Raw genomic sequence first — 22,318 nt, 5'->3', positions numbered from 1 at the left:
TTTTCGAATCATAAATCTATCAATTAGATTTATGATAGAATTTTGAAACGACAAGAAGATAAGGAGGACTTTTACAAAAAAGTAATAGATATTTTTATCCAGAAGGATAGGCCAATGGACTTCATCTTCAAGTCAAGGTAAGACCACAATCTTATTGGAAATGGGATCTTACTAAGAGAGAACAATTCAATATTTAAATGATAAAATTACATGTTTTGGGTACCCTTTTGTTGAACTGTCTGTTTAAAATTAATCGAAGCATCAGACAAAAAAAGCTTTTGAAAATAATATTATATTTTGATTTAGGTCAAAATAAAATATTTGTAAACCTGAAGAGTCAGTGCCAGTGCCTCACCAGCCATGAACCTCACTGCAGAAGCTTATATATAGACATCTAAGTTTTTTGTGCCCCACCACTTTTGTACATATAGAAACGCCACTGCCCGTGCTAAATTAGTGTCCGCGCTCCAGCCAGTTTCTGTAGGGTTTATTTGAGGCAGAGCTCGTCCCTGCCTCACTTCTTTTGGTGATGGTGTTAGTGTGATCAGTCCATGTCAGGTCCTCAATGATCAGTCCATGTCAGGTCCTCAGTGATGTGGACACCGAGGAACCTGAAACTGCTGACTCTCTCCACCGTAGTCCCATTGATGGTGATGGGGGCGTGTCCCTCTCTCTGCTGCTTCCTGTAATCCACAATCAGCTCCTTGGTTTTGCTGATGTTGAGATGGAGGTTGTTATCTAACAGCTTCGTTTTCCACAGACCTTATTTTGAGCTATTTTCCAAAATCCTATGGAGAATCCCATTGCTTTTTTATCGAGGGAACCCATGCGCAGCTTACTTCCGGGTAAATACGTCATCCCTGCACCACTCTATTGGGATGATAGACATATGGAGGAGTCTCAACCCTTTTGAAAAATACTCCACCCATTATTCGGCAACACACAATGTACACTCAAGGATAGATTACTTTTTTATGAATATTGGTGATAGATATAGGGTAGCTGAATGTAAGATAGGAGGTGCAGATATACCGGACCATAACACCCTGTTTTCAAAAATACACTTAAATGCCAGATAAAGACAAACAATCTGGAGACTTAATGTGGGAATTCTAAATAATAAAGGGTTGGTGGAGGAACTGAAAAAAGACATTAGGCAATATATGCAAGGAAATAGCAATAAAGAAGTTGACCTGACATTGTTTGGGATGACCTGACATTGTTTGGGATGCCCTCAAAGCGGTCGTTCGAGAAGAGAAGCATATCAGAACCATTCTATAAGATTAAGAGAATTGGAGCAGCAATACCAAAAGAGAAACGACCAAAAAGTATATGAACATATCAAGGAAACCAAAGCCAAGATAAATAAAATATTATAATATTTGATATAATATATGAAAATTAGGGATCCATGTACCAATTAAGTAATATATGAACCAGACGACATAGAAAGAGTATTTCAGAGGTTCTATGAAAAACTAAAACCACCTGCTACTCTTCTGAATGGTACAAGGTGTTAAGAGATGATTTGATGCCTGCACTGAACCTCTTTTAATTGGACTCTCAAAGAAAAATAAATTGCCACCAACATTGGCAGAAGCAATTATTTCAGTCATCCCGCAACCAGGTAAAGAGAAGGACAGATGTGAAAATGATAGACCGATCTCAGTGCTAAACATAGATTATAAATGATATACGTCAATTATTGCCAAAAGAATAAACACCTTCATAGCAGAATTAATAGACGAAGAACAAACGGGATTCATACCAAACCCAAGACAATATCCGAAAAACTCAACTAATAATTGACCAGGCACGAAGAGGGAAGCAAAGCACAGTATTGATAAGCGTTGATGCTGAAAAGGCATTCAATTGTGTTAATTGGGAATGTCTTTGTAAGGTATTGGAACGATTCAGATTCAATAATAAATCAGTACAATTGATTAATACCAGCATGATTTTGATACCAAAAACCTTCTGCTAGAATAAAAATGTATGGAAATCTGACGGAGAAAATATGGTTGCAGAGATCGACTAGACAAGGATGCTGTCTTTCACCTATCCTTTTCGCGTTTTTAATCGAGCCTTTAGCTCAAGCAGTCCGACAAAATAAAGTACTTAAAGGGGTCACAATTGGAGATGCAGAACATAAAATTGGGCTTTTTGCTGATGAAATTATTGCTTTCCTCGAACAACCAAACACAACACTCCCCAGTTTGATGAAGCTCTCAGGGTATAAGATTAATATTTCAAAAAACCAGGTTTTAGCATTTAATTATATTCCACCAAAAGCGATCCAGGAATCATATGACCTTAACTGGAATCTAAAGTAAATTAAATATTTGGGTGTGATGATCAGTAAAAACATCTCTGATTTGTATAGAGCGAATTAAGACAATTTAAACCAAGACATAACAAAATATATATCAAGGTGGTCTACCTTACCACTCGACCTAAACTCAAGAATTGAAATAGTTAAACTAAATGTTCTACCTAAATTTTTCTATCTATTCCAATCTTTACCAGTAGAGCTCCCCCAAGGTCAATTTATAAATTGGGATAGAATGATATCCAGATTTGTTTGGGGGGGCAACAGGCCAAGGGTTAGGTACAAAACTCTCCAGATACCCAAAGAAAGACGCGGTATGGGTTTGCCAAAATTGATGGAGTACTACTATGCTGCTCAGCTAAGACCTATTTACTGTTGCTGTAAATCGGAATTTAGAGCAAAATGGAAAGATATGGAAAATTAAGTAAACCAAATTCCAATTCAAAGTATGATTGGGGATTACAAATTGTATAAGTAACTCAAAACTAATATAGGTCCAATAACAGTACACAAATTAGATCTGTGGTTTAAAGTACTGAAAATATATAAGATTCAAAATGATGCAAATATAATAAAATGGGTAGCTTATGATGGAAACTTCAAGCCTGCAAAATATGATCAAGGTTTTAAACAATGGGTAGCAAAAGGAATAACAGCTTGGTGTGTTTTGGTTAAGGAAGGGTATCTGGAGAGGTTTGATAATTTGAGAAGACAATACAAATTGGGAACACATGAACTCTATAGATACCTTCAGCTAAGGGACTATTACAAGAAGGAAATCAGATCAGATTCTTCCAAGGAGTTGAATAATATTATCCAAATATATACTAAAACATATCAGGAAAGTAACATAAGAATCTTTTCGGCATTATATCAAGGATTTATCAAAAATGACAGACACTCAACCAAATATTCACCAAGGACAATTTAAGGTAAAACCTAATAGAGGTGTCATACATAATAACCTAATAAAAGTAAATGTAACAACTACTACAGTGCAACAAAACAGGAAGATTAAATGTGGTCTCTTAAACATAAGATCTCTAGCATCTAAAGCAATACTGGTAAATGATTTAATATCAGATTATAATATTGATATATGCTGTCTCACTGAAACTTGGTTGAGACATGAAGAATATGTCAGCATAAATGAGGCCACTCCACCCAGCCATATCAATACTCATATTGCCCGAGGCACGGGCCGAGGAGGTGGAGTTGCAGCAATCTTTGACTCAAGTTTACTTATCAATACTAAACAAAAATTAAATTATACCTCCTTTGAAAGCCTCATTTTCAGTCTTACGCATCCGACCTGGAAAACTTTGCAGCCAATCTTATTTGTTACAGTGTACCGTGCACCAGGTCCTTATTCAGAATTCTTATCAGAATTATCTGAGTTTTTATCAGCTTTGGTACTTAAAACAGATAAAGTAATTATCGTAGGTGACTTTAATATTCATGTTGACGATGATAAAAATAGCCTTACTGTTGCATTTAACTCTATATTAGATTCTGTTGGTTTCTGTCAGAGTGTAAATAAACCAACCCATTGCTATAATCACACTCTTGACCTTGTTCTGACTTATGGTATTGAAATTGAGCAACTATTAGTCGAACCGCATAATCCTGCTTTATCCGACCATGTCTTAGTAACTTTTGAAGTACTGTTACTAGACTACAAAGCATTAGCCAAAAGCTCCTGCAGCAGAAACCTATCTGTTAGTGCTATAGCCAAATTTAAGGAAGAGATTCCACCAATACTTAACTCGATAGCATGTCTGCATGTAGGGGAGGAAACTTATACAAAATGTACACCACCCCAAATTGATCATGTTGTTGATAGTGCTACAGATGCGCTGCGAATAAAATTAGACTCTGTTGCTCCTTTGAAAAAGAAGAAAATAAAACAACATAGATTAGCTCCATGGCATAATGCCGAAACCCGCAAAATAAAGCAAAAGTCGAGACAACTTGAAAGGATATGGCGTTCCACTAAACTTGAAGAATCTCGTTTAATTTGGCATATTACTCTCAATGAATATAAGACAGCACTGCGTAAAGCGAGAGCAGCATACTACTCTTCATTAATAGATGAGAATAAGAATAATGCAAGATTTCTTTTCAGCACTGTAGCCAGGCTGACAGAGAGCCACAGCTCGACTGAGCCTTCTATTCCCATAGCACTCAGTAGTAATGATTTTATGTGCTTTTTTAACGATAAAATTGTTACTCTTAGAAACAAAATCAATGACCTCTTGCCTTTGACCAGTATAGTGTTATCAACAGCTCCCGGAAACGTAAGTTCTAATAATATTACACTAGATAGTAAACTAGAATGCTTTTCAGCCATAAACCTTGAACAATTAAATTCAATGATTCTCTCTTCTAAACCATCAACGTGTATCTTAGACCCGATTCCAACTAAGCTGTTAAAAGAAGTTTTTCCATTAATTAGCACTTCTTTATTAAATATTATGAATATGTCTTTATTATCAGGCTATGTTCCAAAATCATTCAAAGTAGCAGTGATAAAACCGCTTCTTAAAAAGCACAACCTCGATCCAGAGGTTTTAGCCAACTATAGACCTATTTCTAATCTTCCGTTCCTCTCAAAAATTCTTGAGAAAGCAGTCGCAAAACAGCTGTGTGATTACTTAAGAAACTATGATTTATTTGAAGATTTTCAGTCTGGCTTTAGAACACAACATAGCACAGAGACAGCTCTGGTTAAAGTCACAAATGACATTCTAATAGCCTCTGACAAGGGACGTGTCTCTATTCTTGTCTTGCTCGATCTTAGTGCTGCATTTGATACTATCGACCATGATATCCTATTGCAAAGACTAGAGCACTTAGTTGGCATACAGGGAACTGCTTTAGGCTGGTTTAGGTCTTATCTATCTGAACGCTCTCAGTTTGTACGTGTCAACGATGAATCTTCCATGCAAACCAAAGTTAGCCATGGAGTGCCACAGGGCTCAGTGCTTGGACCTATTTTGTTCACCCTATATATGCTTCCGTTAGGCAATATTATAAGGAATCATTCTGTAAACTTTCATTGTTATGCGGATGATACTCAACTATATTTATCAATCAAGCCTGATGAAATTAATCATCTAAATAAAATTCAAGACTGCCTCAAGGACTTAAAAACGTGGATGACCTTACATTTTTTGATGTTAAACACGACCAAAACTGAAGTTATTGTACTTGGCCCGAAGAATCTACGAAACAAATTATCTAAAAATATATTAACTATGGATGGCATTAATTTGGCCTCCAGTGAGACTGTAAGGAATCTTGGTGTTATATTTGATCAGGATTTATCCTTTAACACCCACATAAAATCCATTTCAAGGACCGCCTACTTCCATCTACGTAACATTGCAAAAATCAGGCATATCTTGCCTCAAAACGATGCAGAGAAACTAGTCCATGCATTTGTTACTTCAAGGCTGGATTATTGTAACTCCTTATTATCAGGGTGTACCAAAAAGTCAGTCAAGTCGCTTCAGCTGATTCAAAATGCTGCAGCTCGTGTACTAACCAGAGTTAGGAAAAGGGACCACATTACTCCTGTTCTGGCTGCCTTACACTGGCTCCCTATAGAACACAGGATAGAATTTAAAATTCTTCTTCTCGCCTACAAAGCCCTTAATGGGCAGGCGCCATCTTACCTTAAAGAACTCATTATACCCTATTGTCCTACCAGGGCATTGCGTTCCAAGAATGCAGGGTTGTTGGTTGTTCCTAGAGTCTCTAAAAGTACAATGGGAGCCAGAGCCTTTTCTTATCAAGCTCCACTTTTGTGGAATCAGCTTCCAGTTTGTGTTCGGACGACAGACACCCTATCCGTTTTTAAGAGTGCGCTTAAGACCTTCCTTTTTGATAAAGCTTATAGTTAGGGCTGATTAGATTCAGCCCCTAGTTTTGCTGATATAGGCTTAGTTTGTCAGGGGACATCTTACTTCTTCCTTCTCTCTGTCTATACCTGTGTACTCTCATGTTCCGATTAACCCAGCTTCCCCAAATTTCTTTCTTTTTGGTGTCTATATACGCCGGGATCCGGAGTCATGGATGATCCTGCGGTCCTGTGTCATGGATTGCGAGTCCTGGATCTTGAGTCGTGGCTGCGGTCCTGGATCATAAGTCCTGGATGGATATCCTCGTGGATTCATCTTCTTATTATACACACATGCATTTCAAAACATTTGGACTACCTATGTTGCAAATGTATTATCTTTTCAATTTACACACGGCATCTATTGCACGTCTGTCCGTCCTGGGAGAGGGATCCCTCCTCTGTTGCTCTCCCTGAGGTTTCTCCCATTTTTCCCTTTAAACTGTGGGGTTTTCTCTGGAAGTTTTTCCTTGTACGATGTGAGGGTCTAAGGACAGAGGGTGTCGTATTGTCATACTGATATTCTGTACAAACTGTGAAGTCCACTGAGACAAATGTAACATTTGTGATATTGGGCTATATAAATAAACATTGAATATATCAAGGTTAAATGGGAGGAAGAACTCCATATAGAAATATCAGATGAAGATTGGCATGATATGTGGAGGACCCATCATTAATCCGCTAGTTTGCGAACCTGGAGGGAATTCTCGTGGAAGAATCTGATTTGTTTCTTCATTACACCAAAGGTGAAAAGTAAACAGAACAGTCGACAGAAGTGTTGGCGAGTTGTGGTTCCATGACAGAAAATAATTGTATTTTGGGAAATGATATGTAAGGAATACGGTATACGTCTAATAATTGGGTATGAGGTTTCTAACAGTTGCTTGGTACTCTATTTATGTAAATTCAATGAGGAAATTATTGCAAGTGACAGATATTTGGTAACAATTTTGCTAACATCCAGCAAGAAAGCTATCACTAGGAATTGGGGTAAGGAAGCACCACCAACAAAAAAACAATGTAACAATTGTTAAATGATTGTAATGTTATTTTAACTAGCATGTAATTGCCATGTACAATGTGAAAATAAAGATTTAATTTAGAAAAAAAATAAAATGTTGTTTTTAGGTCAGATTAAGAGCTACTAACACAATCATCATTACCCTTGTGCCATCAGTGTGAAATGTTTTGAAAATATGTACAGAATTGATATCAAAGACCCTTTCTCTTTCCTGGGGACAGGTTTGCTGACTCAGAGGGGAAGTCCGTCCCTCTCTCCCCCCAGCAGGGCTCTGGGGGTACTGACTGGCCGAGCGACCGACCAGAGGAATCAGACAACCAGAGGAACGTCAGAAGAACCTGCCAATCCTCCATCCATGTTCCTCCTGTGACTATCACCTCCCCCCCTGGAGACACCACCCTCATACAGAGTCAGTTCACTATGCCACTTCCACAGCAGCATTACATCCAAGTTCTGTTTTCATGGAAACACAAGTTGTGCTGAGTAAAGATAAGCTGTTTACTTTAAGAAAGCAGGATGACAAACTTTGCAGTGTGTCCAAATAACATGGCAGAGTATAAATGGTTTGGTGACTTACAGGAAATACATTTTTCACTTAAGTAATAAAGTCGGTCGGGATGTGCAAAAACAGGATCCGTCTGTACTAGAAATGGGAATGTTGGCTCTGTGACATCTGGGCCCTAGAATGGATGTAAGGCCCCAAATCCAGCAGGACAGAGGCTTTTTTATGAGATTGTACACACTGAAAAAACTGAACCGTTGACTTTAAAGGTCCCATGTCATGGCCATTTCAACTGATCATAATTCCATTGTTGAGGTATCCTAAAATACATTTATACTGTGTAATTTTCCAAACTCACATTGGTTTCTCATACAGCATCTCTGTAAAGCATGTGTTTTCACCGGTATTCACTCTCTGCCCTAAACGGCATGTAGGAGCTCCTGCCCCCCCCCCCCCCCCTCCCTGTGAGCCCAGTGTGCTCTGATTGGTCGCGAAGTTGAGAGGCTCGTTGCTGCTCGCGAGGCTGTCCGTGTCGGCGATACAGGAGAACAAGCGAAACTCATCCTGAGCACACACAAACACTCACAGACGAAGTAAAAACAATACTGTAAGTGTGGCTTGATATTGAGTAAGAAAAAGGTTTATAACGCTGTGAGAATGGGTCTGCGGAGAGCATTTCTCCGCCATCCCAACGTAGTAGCCCAAAAAACGTTTACCCATTTAAACAGTCGTGGTAGATACCTTGTTTGTTTTAAACATCATAAATACACAAACAACAATGAATACTTACAAGTTGTGTACCCAAATCTCCCGCTGGTCCAAACAAAATAGGAACCGCATGGTTCTTCAGTGCCCTACACTGTACATATCCGGCATGAATCGCTGAAAGGTTTGGGAAGCTTTGTTTCGTGAAAGGCTGACAGAGGGTGTGGCCTCTGGGTATCCCCACGTCAGAGTGTCCAGGAAGTAAACAATGGAAAATGAGAAATCTCCAACGAGGCGTTTTGGGGGGGTCTTTTCTGTGTTAGAGTTTTACTCCCTACAGGGTGTACTTTGAGGGGTTTTGACTCTGTTTACATGCAGAAAAACCTTCATAACACACAAGGGGACGGGTAAGAACCGGAAAAGCATGACATGGGACCTTTAATTAAATATATTATGTCAACAGATTTCACACAACTGTATTAGGTTGGTGGAAAGCAATAATATTAAGTTGAACCTAATATTTTTTATTTAAATGTAATATTATTGCTTTCAACTAACCTGATATAGTAATGTGAAATATGTTGACATAATACATTTCATTTAAGTACATTCTTCCGTTATGTCAGTGTGTACATTCTTCCAGACAATAGTTGTTGCAGGGACCAATCAGAACACATGTTGGTTACATTTTGACTACAGATTCTTTCATTGTGTCCGATGTTTGAACAATATATCTAGTTTACCCTCCCATGGAGTTTTGAGGACAATCAATTAGATGTGTAGAATGTTGATGACTGTTCAATGCTCTGACATGTCAATACTTAAATCATATCTCCAAATTGAATAGGGGGATTACCTATTAGATGAAGACAGACAGTCAGACGTGACGGTGATGACCCTGCCTGCATTGTTGTAAACTGTGTGTGTTTTCAGTGAACAGTATGGACTGTGAGACCATGCCCATGACTGATAGGACCCTGGCGGAGCTGGGTCCAAGTGGACCCAAACCCATCCTGCCTTACAGTTCTATGTTCATCTTTGGACAGACCAACCCGTGAGTCACCTCCTCATCCTCCATCTTTTCCTTTCCCTTCTGTAGGACCTCCTATATGCTACAGGAGTTACACCACAGAGATTGTGTAATATGTATGAAGATATATTCCCCAAAAGTAAAACATATATTTGAAAGGGAAACACTTTGTAACAATAACATCCAGTAGATTACCTAATCAAATTATATTGCAGTCAGATGCAGCGATAAGAATAACCTGGTGATTTTAGCACAGACATCTCATTAAAGCTTCCAGGATTTAAAGAGATATTTGTGCTTTTCAAGAAAGCAACATACTCATTAGAACATCTGGATATAAGACACAATGAACAGATAAAGAATATATCAATGTTGCATACTGTTAGACCTCCTGGCTAACATGTGGCATTCCTTGTTATTGATATTTCTCCTGGAATATTACCCCTTTCTGTAAAATCAGTTTTACCCACCAAGGCCCTAATACTCTGTCTTTAATTTGTGTGCTTATCAGATACATTTAAGAGGTCAGAGTATGGCTGCAACACTCTGTATGAATAATTTATGTATATATTTATATTTATATATATTTATATTTATTATATTATATTATATTATTATATTATTTATATTTATATTTATATATTTATATCAGATTACAGGCATGGCTGTGGCTTCTACTTAGCTTGTATATCAACATTAGATGCATACTCACTGGAAAGAATGAAACACTTACTTCATTTTTTCTTCACATATTCTTGTGTTGGCATTTTGCATATGTCCTGGTATTTCTTCATAGTGTATTTTACTGCTTGATTTGTGTATCATTTATATTTATTCATATTGTTTCTTCCATGATTTCTGCTGAAAAGGCATGCAGTCTATTTATTACATGATGCTGTTGCCTTATTTATACCACTATCTAAATAAATGTATTTTTCCATTTGTATAAGTTGTCAGAAGACCATACTCATGACACACAGCTAAGGTGCAAGAAGGCCAAAATAGTCCAATATGGAGAAGGGAGGCTGAGCACAAGCTTTTGTCACTAAACTCAGGTCACTTTGTTAACAAAATGGGGAAGTCACTTCACAGAGTCCGTAATGTCAGAACTCATAGAGCTCAACCATCCACCATCCGAGTATCATAACTCTGAGAATAAAACAATACATACATCAGGTTGTAGTGTGGACTTAGGTAGACATAAGTCTTTGATCTTGTGTCTCAGGCTTCCTGTGTCACTTTGTGAACTGTTTTCTCGTGTACAAGTGTAAAAAGCCACAAGTGTGCTTTATATGGTTTACCATATATTGTCACATATTCGTTGTCCTAAGTGTGTATGTTTTTTTTGCTTTTTAGGTTATTTTTTTATAAATTAAATTCCTTTTTTGTGCAAATACTTTCCTTTATTCTATGTTATTGCTAAATAGTATATTAAAAATAGTTATTCGTATTATCTTTATATGTTTCAACTATTCATAGAACTTATGTTCTTAGATTGTTTATGTCTGCGCCAACAGACCCCAAAGCACATTCCTCGTATGTGTGGCAATAAACTGGATTCTGATTCTGAAGTGTGTTGAAGCACCAAACTGAGGAGATAGAAGCTATTCTATGTGTGGGTCCACTGCTCTCATGTGGCCACCTGTCTGTCCTCAGGGTGAGGCGGTTATGTCACTACATCGTGACTCTGCGATATTTTGAGATGAGCATCCTGGTTGTCATTGCTATGAGCAGTATCGCTCTGGCAGCAGAGGACCCGGTCTGGACCAATGCCCCGCGCAACAATGTGAGTCACAGTCTACACGTACTTCACACATAAACACATATATTTTAGCCTCATTGGAAAAAATGCTGCTCCAAGATCAGGTAAAAGAATATAAAAACAAGGCCAAGAGAACAAGTGAAAATGTGCTTGGTAAGATGTCTTGAAATAAGAAGGGGTGTTTAGCTAATCAGATCATGTAAAAAGCTGGGAAATCTTATTTTGAACTACATTTACCAGTATCAGGACATGTAGTGTTACAAAATAAGCTAGAAATGCTCAAAAGTGTTCTGTTTCCTGATGTAGATTGGTGATATTCCATTAAAAAGTTTTTTCTAAAATTGAGTAAGATTTATTTCTTAAAACATTACATTACATGTTACTTGTTAGACACTTTTATCCAAAGCAACTTACATTCTCAATTCTGTGGGCAATCCCCACAGGAGCAATTTTGGGTGAAGTGTCTTGCCCAGGGTTTGATCCTGTGACCATCTGATCCCCAGACCAAGGCTCTATCCACTACACCACACACCTCTCTTAAAACAAAAGTATACATATTTTACAAAGACCACAGCAGCTTTAAGAAACTTGTTTCTTCTATATTCAGTGTGGTATGACAGCATATATGGAACATTTTATTATTTAATTTTAGAGCCAGTGGAGGTGGGTAGTATTATGAAAAAATACTCACATATTGTGTATTTGCAGTTGTTTACTTACAGGAAAATAGTTATCTGTTTCGGCACTGATTGAGTTTTCTTTGCAGGTGCTCAAATATCTGGACTATGCTTTCACCGGGGTTTTCACTTTTGAAATGGTGATCAAGGTAATCATGTCAATAAATACACATGTCAACACTCATAACTTCATGACTTCCTTTTTATTCATTTAAAATAATAAATGATATCCTACTTTTAAATGTGGTTAGCTGTAATTTGGCCCGTTATAGTGTTTATTTCATCCGTAGTCTACATAGTTTTATCTATGCATATAATTTACTTTTTACTTCGGCTTTATTGTCTATTTTCAGATGTTTATATTTAATGTTTATTTTTGTTTATGTTCTACTCTATTTCATTTTTACATTATTTGCAATGCCTGTTTCAAACATGCTGCTTTGACCAACACATTCTCACTCCCAACTCAGCCTATGTTGACATTATGTCAGAGTCCCGTAGATTAACGTCCCTGTAGCTTCTTATTGCACTTGCAATATACCATTAAAGGAGTTGAACGTTGCTGTTTGGTATTACTATAATACCACGCAGGGATAAGCCACAGTTTACAACCTTTTCGGGCACAACACTTTTTGACCCAGATGAATTAGCTGTACCATACTATATCGCCCGAGGAAGTCGTCATACTTATACATCTATAAATAAAGATATATGTGTCAAAGCTCTAATCAAATTAACAGTTGTATTAATTATACTTGTATATGTATATATATATATATATATATATATATATATATATATATATATATATATATATGTATATAGCCTGTGTTGTATATTTATACACACAAATGAACAACCTTGTGTGTGTCAAATAGCAAGTTGTATTGGAGTGTTTATTTTAGTGTTGTTTTATGCTTATCCACATTTTCATTTCAGAGCACAGGAGAATGCTGGGCACAACATAAAGCTCAACAGTGAAGCTGGCAATGCTGAACAAAACCATCTTGAGTTATAATATTTATTCAGCTGAAAAAGTCAAAGCTCTACCAAAATGTAATTAAAAATACATAAGCATTTCAGGTAGAAATCAGCATTTTATATAGAAATTCAAAAAAATAATAAATGAAACCTAAAAGAGATGTTAACACATGTATACCTCTGATGGCTGGCATAGTAGAACTAGGTGAAAAAAATAGTGAAAACAAATGTAAATACAATTTATATAGAATTAAACGTAATATACTGTAGGCTATATATATAATATTGATTGCAATTATTATATAAAAAAATCCACCAAACATGATCAACAGGAAAGCCCTATGAAGGCATTTTATGTTTTGAAAAAAAGTTGAGGATGGGGTCCAGACAGTTCAATCAGGAGAGACTTCATTTTGTTTAAAGAACATTTATTGACACATGTCATATGATAAATATTAAGTCTTTGGCGATTAAACCCCAATCCTGAAATCTTATATCTAAAGGGGGAAATGCAGCCGTGAGCATATAGGGAACCTCCCCGGGGTCTAGACACTGGTGATGATGATGAAGATCTGGATTTGATGAGGAGGTGGGTGGAGAGGAGGCGGGCGGCAGCATGAACACCTGAAATCACAGCTGACTGCAGGAGAGAGGAGAACCATTTTAAAGTTTGGCTGCAGCTCGGTGATTGGCTGCTGGAGAATGAGGTGAATGTGATAGGTTAAAGACAGCGCCCGTGATGAGCTGATTATAAGCAGCTGCGGAGTGAATGTATACATGTTGGCCGTTTCTCAATCGCGAGTACGCTTGCTTGGTAGCACATGTCTTCCGAGTCACTTCCTTCAGAAGCTAGGCAAGAATCCTTCCTGGCATTCGGAAAACGAAGAGTGGAACAGGCTAGCAAGTGTGCAGGTGTGCGTCATATGAGAGGCCCTGCCTTACATTTTCCGCCACAGATTTGGGGAAATTGGTCCGTGCGCAAAGCATTGTGGGGATTTGAAGGACGCAAAGTCTACCCATGTGCAGCCTCCACATTTCCCCCAAACCAAGGACGCGGCCTCGGTGGAATTCCAAGTGTGCTGGACATTGGAACGGTCCTGCTGATGATGACATAACATCCTTGAAATATTGGCTTGGAAGCCAATGTCCTCGCGATTGAGAAACGGCCACCCAGTCTTCCTGAAAGAACTTGCGCTGAGCTTCATTTAGTGAGTCAGACTCATGGTCAGAATGCTGGTTGGGTTAGGATCCTGTTACATCAGCGTAATATAAAAGTACATAACGATTGATGTGTACATTAGGATAATTACTAATGGCTCGGACGTTACACTAGCCTTGAGAGAGAGAGAGAAAGGGATGGAAGTCAGGGAGGAACTGCAGGTACAGTCACACAAAAGAATGTAGGCTTAATAACCCCATCTATCTATCAATCTATCTATCTATCTATCTATCTATCTATCTATCTATCTATCTATCTATCTATAACAATAGTCTTCATTTACAATATAGACAATAGGCATAATTTTAAAACAAAATACATCTATTGCATTTATGATATCATAATAACATACAATTGTATAAAACACATTTTGCTTACATCTTTGTTCTCTTTTGAGAATCAAACAAAACAGATTTAAATCAAAAAAAATAATGCAAACAAACAAGTGAAATGAACTAAATGGCTGAATTGCTTTTAATTCACTGACAGGAGCGACAAGTGACGAGGAGCAAACAGTGAACAACGAGGGAGATTGAACAAAGAGAAAGAGTAGAGGGCAGAGAGAGTAATGAACAGGAAGAAGACAGAGAGACTCAAGAAGATGGAAAAGAGGGTAAAGTTATGGAAAGGAGAGAGACATGATAAATGATTGTTGACAATGTTTTGTGATCATTTTAGCCTCTTCTGCATGTCCAGATCATTAATAGTAACAATCAACTGATTCTTATGTGTTACACTTTGAAAAATAATGTATGCTTATTTATGCAACATTGAAATCAATACATTATCCAATGTGAGACCCCCCACAGGACTTAAAAAGCAGCTAACTAGATCATCCCAAAAATCTCGGGGGGGTATACCCCGAACCCCCCTAGCATGTTTGGACCTAGGTATTTAGGAAATCCTGGATACGGCCCTGTACACATATTGATAGATGTCTTGTAATGCACTGTTGAGGAACCTGCGACCCAAGTTTTTCATCTCCGACCTTGTCAGGTATTGAACATTCAATAAATAAAGAACACAGAATTATTAAATATAAAACACAGAATTTGTGTGATTATACTAAATGATTTACAAATAAACACCACTGCATATTTACAATTGTTACACATGCTGATGTAAAGATAGAATGTCCAACTTGGGATCAATAAAGTATATCTTATCTTAACCTGAGAGACCCCGGCACCGGGGGCCTCCTGCAACATCTTGCAGGAAACAGTGTCTGAGGGCATGTTCATTTAATAAACTATGAATGTTTTATATCCATGTAATGGAAAGAAACTCATCGAACTGATCATTTCTAAAAAATAAATAAAAAGTACCCCACAATGCTGAGCCTCTGAATTAGCAACGAGCGAAAAATGCTAACAGATGACTGCACCGAAATTTACTCACAAAACCTTATTTATCTTTGCTGCACATCTCAACCCATCGTTTCACATCGTGAGGTGACACAGAATCGAGGGGTACCCTCATTATCACTCAATTATACGAACTCTCGGAGATGATAACAAGAACACACATCAAAACATATGGCGCTAGGTAGCTAAAAACGCTAATATGGCTCACCTGTGTGGTAGTCTGGTCAAAAGTGGTCTTCAATGGCATTAAAACGATAAAAACAATGCTGAAGTTAATCCATAGGTTAACCCAATGTTTCTGTGTCACTTTGAATGATTTCTGATAATCCATAATATATAATAAGCAATAAATCTGCTTTTCGGTTTTCAGAAGTCAGAGCTACAGACAGCTTCACTCTGGAGCAAAACTATAGGTTACTTACGTAACCCCAGTTCTCAGAGTAACATGAAGTGAGATGTCTCACTATGGGATGCGCCTCATCGCGGAGCAAACAGAAGCATTAATCTCATTACGCCAATCCTGATTGGCTGGTGATCTTGACGTCAGCGTCAGGGAATCCACCCCCTATAAGTAGCTTGCGCTACGCCGCATGCGTCATTCAAAATAAGCACCTCTTCTCGCTTCACCATAGCAAGGAGGGCCGTCTGGTGAGACATCTCACTTCATGTTACTCTGAGAACTGGGGTTACGTAAGTAACCTATAGTTCTCATTCATAACACTCCGTTCGATGTCTCACTATGGGATATTGTAGCTCCCGAATTGCCAGACGAGCTTATCTCAAAAGTCACCAAGACCAACCAGAACTTAACAGTTAGAGCTCTAACTCAGCAGGGGGCCCAGCACTGCATGGGCCACACTGGGAGCAAAGACGTCTAATCTGTAAAAGCGGACAAAAGTGAGCGGCGAGGACCAGCTCGCTGCTGCACAAATGTCTTGGATGGAAACACCCTTGAACAAAGCCCAGGATGTAGCCAGACCACGAGTCGAATGAGCACGCAAAGCCGAAGGTGCCTGCAGACCCTGACTCGTGTAAGCCAAAGCAATTGCCTCCACAATCCAGTGAGAGAGCCGTTGCTTAGTAACAGGCTTGCCCTTCTGAGGGTTAGCCCAGGACACAAAGAGTTGGTCATTATGACGAAACTCTTTTGATCTGTCCATATAAGTGCGTAAAGCACGGACTGGACATAGCAAATTCGGCTGCTGTTCCCCGGAGGGACACAGCGGCGGAGGAAATACCTCAATGTCAAAGGGGGTACATGAACCAACCACCTTAGGTATAAAGGCAGGGTTGGGCTTCAGCAACACTCTCGTTAACCCTCGGGCGAACTGAGTGCATGAAGGATGTACAGATAGCGCATGAATGTCACTGACTCGCTTGGCGGATGCCAGGGTCAGTAACAGCACTGTCTTGAGTGACAGGTGCTTCATGTCAGCTTCTTCCAGGGGTTCAAATGGGGCTCGAGTGAGCCCATCTAAAACCACTGTCAAGTCCCATAAGGGCACCAGTGACCTGGAAACAGGAAGGAGCCTGCAAGCTCCCTTCATAAAACGGCAGACCAGAGGATGCTGGCCAGCCGTCTTACCCTCAAAACCCACATGGCATGCAGCAATAGCAGCCAGGTAGACTTCGATCGTGGAGAAAGCTCTGTGTTGATCAATTAGGTCCTGTAGAAATGATAAAATCACTCCCACAGGGCATTGAAAAGAGGTGTGCCCTTTTTGAAGGCACTAGTCCTCAAACACCCTCCACTTACAGTCATAAAGAGACCTAGTGGAGGAAGCAGGAGGACCGGAGGCCAAATGTGCGCGAGCGCGTCCACGCCTAATGGTGCGTTTTGATCGCGCATTGAAAAGAAAAGCTGACAGTGAGCATTTTCTTTTGATGCGAACAGATCTATCGCGGCTCGGCCGTAACGCACCCACAGCTGGCTCACAATCATTGGATGTAGAGTCCAGTCTGCATATAGTGGTACACCTCTGGACAGCAGGTCTGCACCGAGGTTCATCACACCCGGTACGTGCGTCGCTCTCAGAGAGAGGAGACGGCCGCAGCTCCACAAGATCAGTTTGCGTGCCAGCATGTGTAACTGGAGAGAGCGCAAACCCCCTTGTCGGTTTATATACGATATTGTGGTCGTATTGTCCGTCCTCACAAGGACATGGTGTCCTCTGAGAAAAGGCAGAAAGCGTTTTAGGGTGAGGAACACCGCTAAAAGCTCCAGGTAATTTATGTGCGACCGCTGGAGGTCTCTGCTCCAGAGACCCCTCACCGGACGACCTTCGTAAATACCTCCCCAGCCTGTCAGACATGCGTCTGTGGTGACCACCTTCCGTGAAAGGACAGCACCCATAGGCACGCCCCGTACCAGAAAAGTCGGGTGCAGCCAGTGGCGCAGTGCCATTACGCATTTCACAGTAACCATCACTCTCCGTGCTCCATGACGCGCGGGGTTTAGTTTTAGAGCGGCTACCCAGCGCTGAAACTCCCTCATGTGTAACCGTCCCAGCCGTACAACCAGGATGGCTGACGCCATGAGCCCCAGTAACCGCAGGCATGATCTGAAAAGAACATGTTTGCGCAGCTGGAAATGAGCGAGGCAAGCTCTGAAAGCTTTCACTCTTTCCGCTGACAGGCGGGCTGGGCACCGAGTTCAGGTGTAAACCCAGGAAGAGTACAGTCTGTGCCGGGCACAACATGCTCTTTTCTGTGTTTATTATGAAACCCAGGTTGAGCAGGTGCTTTACGAGGACATTTGTCTGCGTAATAGTCTCCTGTTCCGACTGTGCGAGAAGCAGCCAGTCGTCTAGGTAGGTTGCCAGGCGAATACCCTGTTGTCTTAACGGGCTATCGCGGCTTCCGTACATCGTACAAACACTCTTGGACTGAGAGACAGACCGAAGGGAAGTACTCTGTATTCGTAACAGATCCCCTGAAATGCGAACCTCAGATATTTCCTGTGTGGGTAATATACTGGGATGTGGAAATACGCATCTTTCAGGTTGACTGATGTAAACCAGTCGTTTTGTCGCACGAGACGCAGCAGAGATGTGTGAGTGAGCATTCTGAATTTGTATCTTCTTAGATATTGTTCAGAGCCCTCAAATCTAGTATTGGCCGAATTCCGTTCCCTCCCCGTTTGGGAACGAGGAAATACTTGGAATAAAAGCCGCTCTGACTCTGCTCGGCGGGTATTATAGATATAGCCTCCTTTTCTAGAAGTGAGAGAATCTCTCTTTCTATAATGTGGGCTGACTCCCCTCGGGCCTGTGAATACAGAACGCCCGAGAAGCAAGGGGGGGTGACAGCGAATTGGAGTCTGTAACCCCGTGTAACTGTCTTGAACACCCAAGCAGACGTTGTGAGCATCTTCCACTGTTCGCTCCTTAGAGCCAGCGGAGATGTCACGTCTTTTGCCCTCTGAGTCTCTATTTGTTGTGTTATGGGGCCCTCTAGTGTCTGAACACGGTGGTACCCCGATTTGACAGTCCCCACCGACACTGCGCATGCGCGTGACGGAGGTGCCTTCACAACCCCAGCCGGCACTGTGCCTGCACGTGACGGTGGTAGCCTCACAGCCCCAGTCGTTACTGCGCATGCGCGTGGCGGCGGTGCCTTCACAGACCCGTTCATCATCCGCCTTTTGAGAGAGGCCGTAGCTGCTCTCAAAAGGGGAACAAATGTGGGGCTGTTTATTGGTTTTATTGTTTTCTCTTTCATTTTTCTGAGCTGCGCCCTCAGCCTGAGGCCTGGATGCGTCAGCGGAAAATGCTTTATCCGAGAAAACAGAGCAATATTGTGACATGTGTTTTGGTGCACTTGAGGATGGCTTTGAGGCATCTCTCGAGGCAGCGGGAACACATCTGGAGCTGGGGAACCTTCCAGCTCCGTCACCGAGGGAAGAAGAGGAGGCTGTCAGGCCGCCAGCTTCTTCTTCCTCGCCTGCTGGCCGAAATTCCGGGTTGGCTGCGCCTGGGCTGCAGCCGGAACCGGAGACTTTCTGGGCCAATTCGCCCTCGTCTCCTGCCTGGGCTGGGGACTCGGGGCGGGCCGTGACCTCTGCTGTTTCGGTACTTTAAACCGAGCAGCTGAGGTAGCTTGGGCGAGGGACTGCCGCTGTGAAGGCAGCGGCTCGACCCATCGAGGAAGACAGAGGTGGAGGGCCTCGTCTTCCTTCTTCTTGGACTCGCATCTCTTCTGCATAGAAGCGAGCGCAGATCCAAAAATCCCCTCGGGAACGATGGGCATGTCCAGCACATCCTCTCTTTCCCGGTTTTGGGAGGTTGGTGAGGTTGAGCCATCTAGCTCTTTCCTGCACCACCATAATTCCCATTGCCTTTCCCGTGGCCTGGACGGCGCAGCGTTGAACGCGGAGACAGATGTCCGTGATCGCGGCTATCTCGTCCAGTACTGCCGGTCCAGGATTACTCGATAGATCCTCGCAGAGCTCCGCTTGGTAAGCGGTTAGCAGCGAGGAAATGTTCAAAGCCCTGGCAGACAATGCTGCGGCTCTGTAGGACCGTTCAGTCATGGTTGACTGGAACCGGTCCGCCTTTGCCGGTAGCGTGGGGTTCCTGCTCGGTGTAGTCGCCATCCTCGGGAGGAGGTGAGCTGCCACCAGCGGTTCCATCGGCGGTATGCGGAGCAGGCCGAGCCTCTCCATACCGTCGCAGTCTAGGGGAGGAGGCACCCTGGATTGGGGCCTTGTTGCTGAAGGGCCGGTCTCTCCACGAGATCGACACCTCATCCAACATCTCCGGGAAGACCGGCAGGAGTTGCCTCTTTGTCCTCGTTGCTTGGGGCAAATTTTTCCCCTCGTAACGGGACCTGTAGGTCTCCTTGGCCATTTCGGGCCATGGGATGTCTAGGCTGGCTGCGGCACGCTGACACACGGCCTGCAGGTCTATACTCAGACAGGGCAAAGCTGGTGTGCTATCGCCCGGGAGAGCAGCCATCGCTCCCGGCTTTGCAGCCTGAGCTGATGACACGAAGACATCATCGTCTTGCTCATCAGAGTCGGACAGGAGGAATCCAGAGGTTTCATCCTCTTCGTCCTCCATGTAGTCCAACTCCGGGACATCATCCGCGGGCGAGACCATGGTGAGGTCCAGTTGGGAGCCCCAGCTTGACACAGCGCGGGGCTCCGCTCGCACGTCCCTCGCTGCCACCGAGTCCCAGCCTGACACGGCGCGGGACTCCGGTTCTGCAGCTGCCACTACTGATGAGCCCCAGACCGACACAGTGCGGGGCTCCATCTCTGTGGTGGACGCCCCCGTGTCCTGATTTCCGTCCGGTAAATCAGAGGACATGAGGGAGTCCTGACCCGACAAGCTAGCTTGGCGTGCTAGCCGTCGGCGGAGGCTCTTGATGGTGAAGCGGGCACAATGTCCGCACGAGCCGGGGTTGTCGATAGCCTCCTGGGCGTGTTCCAGCCCGAGACAGGACGAGCAGACCTGGTGTGAGTCTGTGCCTGATATCTTCAACCCGCAGCCACAGAGCCGAGCCTCCGAGTCCCTGACTCCTCTGGTGTGAGGGAGAGAAGCGTCCATCTCGGTCGCCGTGGTGACGGCGTGGAGAGGACCCGCTCGTAACAGGTACGTTGCTGAGAAAAAATACTTCCCCAACTGTCGTTAATCCGGAGAAAAAACGACGGTGTAGAATTTTATTCTCAAAGAATATTAACTGGTGTGTTAATACCCTTTTTATCTTCCCCTCCTCTGGTGTGAGAGAGAAAAAGAAAAAACGTCCTCGCTACCGTGGTGTCGGTAGTGAGGGAAGACAAGCTAGCAACACGTGTGTTGCTAGCTTGAAAAAATCAAAACCTTACCTTTATTCCCGAGGAGAAAACGGCGAGGTCGATTTGCAATACTAACTGGTGTGTTGGTATTAACAGTCTTCTTGCAGAAGTATATATAGAAGTAGCCGGCGAGCGCCCGTCGACCGAAGGTTAGCTTCGTAAATCAGTCTGTGGACCGTTAAGCTAGCTAGCTACTGATCTTTCTCGAGATGTGCTCTGAAGCGAGAAGAGGTGTTTGAATGACGCATGCGGCGTAGCGCAAGCTACTTATAGGGGGTGGATTCCCTGACGCTGACGTCAAGATCACCAGCCAATCAGGATTGGCGTAATGAGATTAATGCTTCTGTTTGCTCCGCGATGAGGCGCATCCCATAGTGAGACATCGAACGGAGTGTTATGAATGAGAACTGCGTGCGCAAAGCCCCACCTTTTTGTTTTACCATGTGTGTGAGTGGGGAGATTCCCCTTCGATTCTATTGGCTCTAACGGTCAGAAAGAGATGTCAATCACCAAAATCGACCAATGGGTTCCAGAGAAACGGTAAAACCCCCATTTCCACCCAAATCAGTTTTTTTTGCTAAACCTGTCTAAAAAGGTCAAATGTCACTTATTTTGCATCAGTCTTGATACAGGGTACTTATTATATGTTGTACTTTGGATTCCTAAAGCTTTTAGTCTACCTTACCATCATCCAAGGGTAGTTTTCACTGTAAGTAAAAAGTAACTTTTGGACGGACACTATAATTTACAGTTTTTGACTATGTTCAATCTGAATTGTCTTTAAAATAAAAAACATCTATATTGATTTTGGCTTTTCTACATCCAATTCACAGGTTTATCATTACTTTGAGAAAAAAGATTATTAATTTACAGGGGTAGACATTAAGGGTAAAATGCCACTGGCCCTCCGGGCCGGTGGAATTTTATTATCGCTGGCCCCACCATTGTAACCACTGGCCCGGAGGATTCGTCCAAAAGAAAACGACTAATAATGAAGGAAATTAACACATTTGTTGCAATAGTAATT

The 22,318-nt window shown here is 41.8% G+C and overlaps 1 protein-coding gene across 1 annotated transcript in view; it reads left to right on the top strand.

Moving 5' to 3' along the window:
* The window catches only part of LOC307044614 (voltage-dependent N-type calcium channel subunit alpha-1B-like), a 576,385-nt gene that overhangs the window by 361,287 nt on the left and 192,780 nt on the right, over nucleotides 1–22,318 (top strand). The window contains exons 22-26 of the mRNA XM_079689925.1: nucleotides 7,293–7,306; nucleotides 7,476–7,663; nucleotides 9,395–9,515; nucleotides 11,148–11,277; nucleotides 12,020–12,079. Of these exons, the coding sequence (XP_079546051.1) occupies nucleotides 7,293–7,306; nucleotides 7,476–7,663; nucleotides 9,395–9,515; nucleotides 11,148–11,277; nucleotides 12,020–12,079 (513 nt within the window). The remainder of the gene's footprint in view (nucleotides 1–7,292; nucleotides 7,307–7,475; nucleotides 7,664–9,394; nucleotides 9,516–11,147; nucleotides 11,278–12,019; nucleotides 12,080–22,318) is intronic.

Source organism: Notothenia rossii (assembly GCF_949606895.1).
Source record: "Notothenia rossii genome assembly, chromosome: 6".
Lineage (NCBI taxonomy): Eukaryota > Metazoa > Chordata > Actinopteri > Perciformes > Nototheniidae > Notothenia > Notothenia rossii.
The sequence above is the reverse complement of the archived record's forward strand: the minus strand, read 5'-3'. Positions and strand labels throughout refer to the sequence as shown.